The 10873-nt window shown below is 45.7% G+C and overlaps 1 protein-coding gene across 1 annotated transcript in view; it reads left to right on the forward strand.

The window, feature by feature from the left end:
- Nucleotides 1-10873, forward strand: part of LOC126428355 (carbonic anhydrase 6-like) — a 313905-nt gene that overhangs the window by 283918 nt on the left and 19114 nt on the right. The window contains exon 9 of the mRNA XM_050090286.1: nt 6136-6280. Within this exon, the coding sequence (XP_049946243.1) occupies nt 6136-6280 (145 nt within the window). The remainder of the gene's footprint in view (nt 1-6135; nt 6281-10873) is intronic.

Consider the following 10873-nt stretch of genomic DNA (forward strand, 5'->3'; position numbering starts at 1 on the left):
GACTGTTCAAGCTGGTGGAGGCTCTGTAGTGGTGTGGGGCGTGTGCAGTTGGAGTGTTATGGGACCTCTAATACGTCTAGATACGGCTCTGACAGGTGAGACGTACGTGTTCCAACATTTCTACGGAATCCAAACTGATCTTCCCCGAGATCGGCTTCTACCTGTTTTTCCATTCGACTGTAAAGAATATGTGTTAGTACTTTGCAGCCGTGACTTATTAAACTGATAGTTCTGTAATTTTCACATCTGTCAACACTTGCTTTCTTTGGGATTGGAATTATTATATTCTTCTTGAATTCTGAGGGTATTTCGCCGGTCTCATACATCTTGCACACCAGGTGGTAGAGTTTTGTCAGGGCTGGCTCTCTCAAGGCTGTCAGTAGTTCTAATAGAATGTTGTCTACTCCCGGGGCCGTGTTTCGACTTAGGTCTTTCAGTGCGTAGTTATTCTATATATTATACATGATCTGGCGGACAGTGTGGGCAGAAATCTGTGGCTGTTTGCTGATGACGCTGTGGTATACGCTAAGGTGTCGAAGTTGAGTGCCTACGGGAAGATACAACATGACGTAGGCAAAATTTCTAGTTGTTGTGGTAAACGAATGGCAGCTAGTTCTAAACGTAGAAAAATGTAAATTATTGCGGATAAGTAGGGAAAATAAACCCGTAATGTGCGGGTACAATATTAGCGGTGTCCCGCTTGACACAGTCACGTGGTTTAAATATCATGGCGTAACGTTGCAATCCGATACGAAATGGAATTAGCATGCGAGGATTGCGGTAGGGAAAGCGAATGGTTGGCTTCGGTTTATTGGGAGAATTTTGGAAAGAGTGGTTCACCTGTAAAGGAGACCGCATATAGGACGCTGGTGTGACCTATTCTTGAGTGCTGCTCGAGAGTTTGGGACCGCCACCAAATCGGATTAAAGGAAGATATCGAAGCAGTTCATAGATGGGTGGCTAGATTTGTTACTGATAGGATCAGACAATACACATGTGTTACGGACATTATTTGGGAACTCAAATGGGAATCCCTGGAGGGGAGGGCGACGCTCTTTTCACTGTACACTATTGCGAAAATTTAGAGAACTGTCATTTGAAACTGACTGCAGAACGCTCCTATTGCCACCAACATACATTTCGCGTAAGGACCACAAATATGAGATACGAGAAATTAGGGCTCATACAGACGCGTGTAGATAGTCGTTTTTCCCTCGTTCTATCTGCGAGTAGAACAGGAAAGTAAATGGCTTGTAATGACACAGGGTACTCTTCGCCATTCACAGTACGATGGCTTGAGGGGTATTCACGTAGATGTAGATATCTGGCGAATGTAGCACCAGCAGGTACCAGAGAGTTTGCTGCAGGCACAATGTCCCATCGTTATGTTGCAGGCGCCTTAGAAGTGCGGCAACCCGTTGCACACTCCTGTGTGGTTAGTAGCTGGGCCGTAGGAGACACCTAGATTGCGCCAGTATTCAATCTCGACAGCCCAGATTTTGTAGTTGTCGTGGTCATATCTGAAACTGTCAGTAACATAGACTGGGTCTGGCTCCAGCCAGCCATATGCTTTCAGGCGAAGTTGCTACCACCAAAACTGGACACTCAAGCTGATTGTGTCCCATACTCCCAAATCAGCCCAGTAGCTGTGGTAAATCTGGCTATTGTAACCGCCAATAATGAAATGGTTCTCCAACATCTGTGATGTATATATGCAGACTGAAGAGACGAATGAAAATTTGTACTAAGACAGGGCTTCGAACTCGTGTCTCCTGCTCACTAGGCAGATGCACTAACCACTACGCCACCCTGGTACAGTGGCTTTGCGCAACTGTACGCACTACGCTAGTATGTCTCCTTATTCAATCCAAATTCCGTTTCGCACCTCAGCCTGCTTGGTATTCCCCATTGCAGAGGCTCTCCAACTATGCTGGAACAGGATCTCGTCATCGAACGGAACGGTGGATAAAATGAAACCATATGGCTCCAGTGATCTGTTTCACGGTAGCGTAGAGGTCAGCGCATCTGCCTAGTGAGCAGGAGACACGAGTTCGAACCCCTGCTTTAGTACAAATTTCCATTCGTCTCTGCATATATATACATCATATATGTTGGAGAATCATTTGATTATTGGCGGTTACTAAATATGTATATACACGGTGGTCCATTTGGTCCATTGATAGTGACCGGGCCAAATATCTCACTAAATATGCATCGAACGAAAAAACTACAAAGAACGAAACTCGTCTAGCTTGAAGGGGGAAACTAGATGGCGCTATGGTTGGCCCGCTAGATGGCGCTGCCTTAGGTCAAACGGATATTAACGGCGGTTTTTTAAATAGGAACCCCCATTTTTATTACATATTCGTGTAGTACGTAAAGAAATATGAATGAAACTTCATGGCAGATTAAAATTGTGTGCCGGACCGAGACTCGAACTTGGGACCTTTGCCTTTCGCGGGCAAGTGCTCTACCAACTGAGCTACCCAAGCACCACTCACGCCCCGTCCTCACAGCTTTAATTCTGCCAGTACCTCGTCTCCTACCTTCCAAAGGCACTGGCAGAAGTAAAGCTGTGAGGACGGGGCGTGAGTCGTGCTTGGGTAGCTCACTTGGTAGAGCACTTGACCGCGAAAGGCAAAGGTCCCGAGTTCGAGTCTCGGTCCGGCACACAGTTTTAATCTGCCAGGAAGTTTCATATCAGCGCACACTCCGCTGCAGAGTGAAAATCTCGTTCTAGAAATATGAATGTTTTAGTTGGGCCACATTTTTCACTTCGTGATAGATGGCGCTGTAACAGTCACAAACGCATAAGTAAGTGGTATCACGTAACATTCCTCCAGTGCGGACGGTATTTGCTTCGTGATACTTTACCAGTGTTAAAATGGACCGTTTACCAATTGCGGAAAAGGTCGATGTCGTGTTGATGTTTTTCTATTGTGATCAAAATGCCCAACGGGCGAGTGCTATGTGTGCTGCTCGGTATCCTGGACGACATCGTCCAAGTGTCCGGACCGTTCGCCGGATAGTTACGTTATTTAAGGAAACAGAAAGTGTTCAACCACATGTGAAACGTCAACCACGACGTGCAACAAATGATGATGCCCAAGTAGGTGTTTTAGCTGCTGTCGCGGCTAATCCACACATCAGTAGCAGACAAATTGCGCGAGCCATGTGGTCCAGCCGACTGCGTGCCTGGGAATTCCATGGTGACGCTGTGTCGATGAAGGAGACATGCCGAAAGTGCCAAAGATGGCGGACTTTGTGAAACCTTAATGGCAGACATTTCACAGTTCGTTAAGAAAATAATAGTACTCAGATGAATCATGATACCTCAAAAAGAAACATGTAGAAAACCATTATTTGCGCGACGATTCTGATGGTGTAATCAGATTTTCAATATCTTTATTAGCTTAAAGTTTAGTATTTGACGATAAATTATACAAGTAACACCCAGCAACGAATCTCCAAAATCTAAACGGTTCATCCGATTTTCTCGATCGAAGTGTCTCTAGAAAGCTATTAGTGTAAACCTAAATTGCTATGAATTACAGGCATGTAACTTAAATAGTACATGAGTTATTGGAGGTCAAAGTGGCCAATTACTATCGATCGCGTCAGGTCCTCCCCACTTCCATACAGTCTCTCCAGTTGTCCTTTTTGCAACGATCACTGTGATTGGCTAGAGCGCTCCCGCTCTGTCTCCAAGCCAACGCACACTCACAAACATAATCAAACAGATTTGAAATACTGTGTTTACATTTAAATAAATTGAAATTAAATAAATATTCCTAGGGCTGGACCATAAACACGCTCTAACACACTTTATTAAATACATAAACAAATTAAATAAACATATATCAAAGGAATAGAACAGAAGTAAGCCAGTACACTAATGTCTCTGTACTTTCTAAAACACAGTAAATAATTGACCAATTTCTTCATGAATAGTATATATCGGATGTAAACAAAGACACAGATGAATAACTATATTTATAAGCAACTTGACCTAGTAGATAGTGTCGGAAGTCCATGCGGCTTTTCGCGGATGATGCTGTAGTATACAGAGAAGCAGCATTAGAAAGTTGCAGCGAAATGCAGGAAGATCTGCAGCGGATAGGCACATGGTGCAGGGAGTACCAACTGAACCCTAACATAGACAAATGTAATATATTGCGAATACATAGAAAGAAGGATCCTTTATTGTATGAGTATATGATAGCGGAACAAACAATGGTAGCAGTTACTTCTATAAAATATCTGGGAGTATGCGTACGGAACGATTTGAAGTGGAATTATCATATAAAATTAATTGTTGGTAAGGCGGGTGCCAGGTTGAGATTCATTGGGAAAGTCCTTAGAAAATGTAGTCCATTAACAAAGGAGGTGGCTTACAAAACACTCGTTCGACCTGTACTTGAGTATTGCTCATCAGCGTGGGATCCGTACCAGGTCGGGTTGAGAGAGGAGATAGAGAAGATCGAAAGAAGAGCGGCGCGTTTCGTCCCAGGGTTATTTGGTAAGCGTGATAGCGTTACGGAGATGTTTAGCAAACTCAAGTGGCAGACTCTGCAAGAGAGGCGCTCTGCATCGCGGTGTAGCTTGCCGTCCAGGTTTCGAGAGGGTGCGTTTCTGGATGAGGTGTCGAATATATTGCTTCCACCTACTTATACCTCCCGAGGAGATCACGAATGTAAAATTAGAGAGATTCGAGCGCGCACGGAGGCTTTCCGGCAGTCGTTCTTCCCGCGAACCATACGCGACTGGAATAGGAAAGGGAGGTAATGACAGTGGCACTTAAAGTGCCCTCCGCCACACACCGTTGGGTGGCTTGCGGAGTATAAATGTAGATGTAGACGTAGTAACCGACCTAGCAACTGCGCCAGACACTAGTTTTCTTATGAAGGCGTTGCGGGCCGCAGTGCTGTATTCTGCCTGTTTACGTATCTCTGTATTTGAACACGAATGCCTACACTAGTGGTACTTCCGTGTATTTGTAGCACAAAAGTGTTTCCCTTTGATCATTACATAAAAACTGAAATGTGCGCCCTGCAATGCATTAGTCGTGTGCGCCTATTCCTTTATTGAACCCTTCCACCTGACACACAGTCCCCTGTGTGGAGAGCTGTTTGAACAGCAGCACGTCATTCTCAATGGAGAGAAGTCTTCCGAAGTAAGAGTGATTTCAGGTGTGCTGCAGGGGAGTGTCGTAGGACCGTTGCTATTCACAATGTACATAAATGACCTTGTGGATGACATCGGAAGTTCACTGAGGTTTTATGCAGATGATGCTGTGGTGTATCGAGAGGTTGTAAAAGTGGAGAATTGTCCTGAAATGCAGGAGGATCTGCAACGAATTGACGCATGGTGCAGGGAATGGCAATTCAATCTCAATGTAGACAAGTGTAATGTGCTGCGAATAGAGAGATAGATCCCTTATCATTTAGCTACAAAATAGCAGGTCAGCAACTGGAAGCAGTTAATTCCATAAATTATCTGGGAGTACGCGTTAGGAGTGATTTAAAATGGAATGATCATATAAAGTTGATCGTCGGTAAAGCCGATGCCAGACTGAGATTCATTGGAAGAATCCTAAGGAAATGCAATCCGAAAACACAGGAAGTAGGTTACAGTACGCTTGTTCGCCCACTGCTTGAATACTGCTCAGCAGTGTGGGATCCGTACCAGATAGGGTTGATAGAAGATATAGAGAAGATCCAACGGAGAGCAGTGCGCTTCGTTACAGGAACATTTAGTAATCGCGAAAGCGTTACGGAGATGATAGATAAACTCCAGTGGAAGACTGTGCAGGAGAGACGCTCAGTAGCTCGGTACGGGCTTTTGTTAAAGTTTCGACAACATACCTTCACCGAAGAGTCAAGCAGTATATTGCTCCCTGCTACGTATATCTCGCGAAGAGACCATGAGGATATAATCAGAGAGATTAGAGCCCACACAGAAGCATACCGACAATCCTTCTTTCCATAAACAATACGAGACTGGAAAAGAAGGGAGAACCGATAGAGGTACTCAAGGTACCCTCCGCTACACACCGTCAAGTGGCTTGCGGAGTATGGATGTAGATGTAGATGTAGACTGGATGACGGACAGCCGCCTGCCTTTGTGTGTTGGCAGTGTCCCTGCGGCCGGCGGTGACGGGGGAATCATGGCCGAAGGTGTTCGGTGCTCTGCTGCTCCACGAGTACCAGCTGGAGAGCTTCCACTTCCACTGGGGCCACCGCTTCTCCAGGGGCAGCGAGCACGTCCTCAACAGCATCAGGTAAGCGGTGCACGTGCTCAAGATCAACTAGCGTTCGTCATAAAGGCAGCTTTGTCGTTAATCGTGAACCAATAGATAGTTCCGCAGTACTCTGACCGTTTATAGTGACCGAGCGAGGTGGCGCAATGGTTAGCACACTGGACTCGCACTCGGGAGGACGACGGTTTAAACTTGCCCTGGCCATCCTGATTTAGGTTTCCGTGCTTTCCCTAAATCGCTTCAGGCAAATGCCGGGATGGTTCCTTTGAAAGAGCACGACCGATTTGCTTCCCCATTCTTCCCTGATCTCATGGGACCGAAGACCTGGCTGTTGGTCCTCTCCCACCAATCAACCAACCAGCCCTTTGTAGCGTTAATCTATCTTTCCTTCTTTCTGTTGTACACATACACACTACTGGCCATTAAAATTCCTACACCACGAAGATGACGTGCTACAGTCGTGAAATTTAACCAAAAGGAAGAAGACGCTGTCATATGCAAATGATTAGCTTTTCAGAGCATTCGCACAAGTTTGGCGCCGGTGGTGACACCTACACCGTGCTCACATGAGGAAAGTTTCCAACCGCTTTCTCATACACGAACAGCAGTTGACCGGTGTTGCCTGGTGAAACGTTGTTGTGAAGCCTCGTGTAAGGAGGAGAAATGCGTACCATCACGTTTCCGACTTTGATAAAGGTCGGATTGTAGCCTATCGCGATTGCGGTTTATCGTATCGCGACATTGCTGCTCGCCTCGGTCGAGTTCCAATGACTGATAGCAGATTATGGAATCGGTGGGTTCAGGACGGTAATCTGAACGGCCTCGTATCACTAGCAGTCGAGATGACAGGCCCTTATTCGCATGGCTGAAGCGGATCGTGCAGCTACGTCTCGATCCCTGAGCCAACAGATGGGGACGTTTGCAAGACAACAACCATTTGCACGAACAGTTCGACGATGATAGCAGCAGCCCGGACTATCAGCTCGGAGACCGTGGCTGCGGTTACCCTTGACGCTGCATCACAGACAGGAGCGCCTGCGATGGTGTACTCAACGACGAACCTGGGTGCACGAATGGCAAAACGTCATTTTTTCAGATGAATCCAGGTTCTGTTTACAGGATCATCGCGGTGAACGAACATTGGAAGTGTGTATTCGCCATTGCCATACTGGCATATCAACCGGCGTGATGGTATGGGGTGCCATTGGTTACAAGTCTCGGTCACCTCTTGTTCGCATTGACGGCACTTTGAACTGTGGACGTTACATTTCAGATGTAGCTCTACCCTTTATTCGATCCGTGCAAAACCCTGCACTTCAGCAGGATAATGCACGACTGCATGTTGCAGGCCCTGGCCAGCACATTCTCCAGATCTCTCACCAATTCAAAACGTCTGGTCAATGGTGGCCGAGCAACTGGCTCGTCACAATACGCCAGTCACTACTCTTGATGAACTGTGGTGTCGTGTTGATGCTGCATGGGCAGCTGTACCTGTACACGCCATCCACGCTCTGTTTGACTCAATGCCCAGGCGTATCAAGGCCGTTATTACGGCCTGAGGTGGTTGTTCGGGGTACTGATTTCTCAGGATCTATGCACCCAAATTGCGTGAAAATGTAATCACATGTCAGTTCCAGTATAATATATTTGTGCAACGAATACACGTTTATCATCTGCATTTCTTCTTGGTGTAGCAATTTTAATGGTCAGTAGTGTATTAAATAAAGGCAGTCAATGTGGTTCTGTCTGTATGTTTGAGCTAATCTCAGCAACTACTGTAGGGAGTTTGATAATGTTCTCTCTAGCAGGTAGATCAATTCACAAGGAAGGGCCGGCCGCAGTGGCCGAGCAGTTCTAGGTGCTTCAGTCTGGAACTGTGGGACTGCTACTGTCGCAAGTTCGAATCCTGCCTCGGGCATGGATGTGTGCGATGTCCTTAGGTTTCTAAGTTGTAGGGGACTGATGACCTCTGATGTTAAGTTCCATAGTGCTCAGAGCCATTTGAATCACAAGGAAGGTTTGTGCATATGTTCTATAAATATTTCGTGCAAACTGGTTGAACTCTGATGAATTAACCACAACCACCCTTGTGATAACCGTGGAGCATAATCTGTCGCCAGCTCACTGGTCGGCAAAGACGAAGCTCGAGGATCGATTAGTGGACGCTGGATCAAGCGCGCCTATCACGAGAAGGGCCAGAGACACACTGATAAGCAACATGCCGCCAACACCCTTTCAACACCATGTATTTAGGCCGCTGCTGCTGAGTGGAGGGCCTCAGTGACTCACTCTTCTAGTTTGACGTCTGTCAGTATCTTCACAGGGCGGGCTCAGTTCATCGCAGGCTATGACAGTACGTAGTGACCAGATTAGTGCCTGCAATGCGACTAGCAGTGAGGCTAAAATTTGTAATAGCAAGATTACCGATATTTTCTGCAAGAGGACTATTACTGATGAGCTTGTACCACGGATCTGGACTCTAGTCAAGTAGTAGCGTCAACTCAACAAAGAACCGTATTAATCCACGTGTGCATTGGTGTTGTACAAAGAAAAGAGGATGCCGACCACACGTAAGAACATCCTCTCCCTTGCTTCCTTGTGGTACAAGACTATAAAAAGAGTGCCATTTCCATCTAGTGGTGAATGCCAGAACACCTTGCAAGCACATTTCTGTGTGACACTCGTGTCCAAACTGAATAGGTGCAGTAGCTCCACTTCCTTTGATACACCGACAAGTGGCAGAATGTATTCGGCATGGTGCACTGGTGGACACACATCATCGTATTCACATGTTATTTGTTTGCATACTCTGAAATTATACAGGGTGGTCCATTGATAGTGACCGGGCCAAATATCTCACGAAATAAGCATCAAACGAAAAACACTACAAAGGACGAAATTTGTCTAGCTTGAAGGGGGAAACCAGGTGGCACTATGGTTGGACCACTAGATGGCGCTGCCATAGGTCAAACGGATATCAACTGCGTTTTTTTTTTAAATAGGTGCCCCCATTTTTTATTACATATCCGTGTAATACGTAAAGAAATAGGAATGTTTTAGTTGGACCACTTTCTTCGCTTGGTGATAGATGGCGCTGTAATAGTCACAAACCTATAAGTACGTGGTATCACGTAACATTCCGCCAGTGCGGACGGTATTTGCTTCGTGATACATTACCCGTGTTAAAATGGACCATTTACCAATTGCGGAAAAGGTCAATATCGTGTTGATGTATGGCTATTGTGATCAAAATGCCCAACGGGCGTGTGCTATGTATGCTGCTCGGTATCCTGGACGACATCATCCAAGTGTCCGGACCGTTCGCCGGATAGTTACGTTATTTAAGGAAACAGGAAGTGTTCAGCCACATGTGAAACGTCAACCACGACCTGCATCAATTGATGATGCCCAAGTAGGTGTTTTAGCTGCTGTCGCGGCTAACCCACACATCAGTAGCAGACAAATTGAGCGAGAATCGGAAATCTCAAAAACTTCGGTGTTGAGAATGCTACATCAACATTGATTGCAGCCGTACCATATTTCTATGCAGCAGGAATTGCATGGCGACGACTTTGAACGTCGTGTACAGTTCTGCCACTGGGCACACGAGAAATTACGGGACGATGACAGATTTTTTGCACGCATTCTATTTAGCGACGAAGTGTCATTCACCAACAGCGGTGACGTAAATCGGCATAATATGCACTATTTGGTAACAGAAAATCCACGATGGCTGCGACAAGTGGAACATCATTGACCTTGGCGGGTTAATGTATGGTGCGGCATTATGGGAGGAACGATAATTGGCCCCCCATTTTACCGATGGCAATCTAAATGGTGCAATGAATACTGATTTCCTACGTAATGTTCTACCAATGCTACTACAAGATGTTTCACTGCGTGACAGAATGGCGATGTGCTTCCAACATGATGGATGTCCGGCATATAGCTCGCGTACGGTTGAAGCGGTATTGAATAGCATATTTCATGACAGGTGGATTGGTCGTCGAAGCACCATACCATGGCCCGCACGTTCACCCGATCTGACGTCCGCGGATTTCTTTCTGTGGGGAAAGTTGAAGGATATTTGCTATCGTGATCCACCGACAACGCCTGACAACATGCGTCAGCGCATTGTCAATGCGTGTGCGAATATTACGGAAGGCGAACTACTCGCTGTTGAGAGGAATGTCGTTACACGTATTGCCAAATACATTGAGGTTGACGGACATCATTTTGAGTATTTATTGCATTAATGTGGTATTTAGAGGTAATTACATTGTAACAGCATGCGTTCCCAGAAATGATAAGTTCACAAAGGTACATGTATCACATTGTAACAACCTAAATAAAATGTTCAAACGTACCTGTGTTCTGTATTTTAATTTTAAAAACCTACCTGTTACCAAGAGTTTGTCTAAAATTGTGAGCCGTATGTTTGTGACTATTACAGCGCCATCTATGACAAAGCGAAAAAAGTGGTCCAACCAATACATTCATATTTCTTTACGTACTACACGAATATGTAATAAAAAAGGGGTTCCTATTTTAACAAACGCAGTTGAGATCTGTTTGACCTATGGCAGCGCCATCTAGCGGGCCAACCATAGTGCC

This window comes from Schistocerca serialis, chromosome 12 (assembly GCF_023864345.2).
Source record: "Schistocerca serialis cubense isolate TAMUIC-IGC-003099 chromosome 12, iqSchSeri2.2, whole genome shotgun sequence".
Classification (NCBI taxonomy): domain Eukaryota; kingdom Metazoa; phylum Arthropoda; class Insecta; order Orthoptera; family Acrididae; genus Schistocerca; species Schistocerca serialis.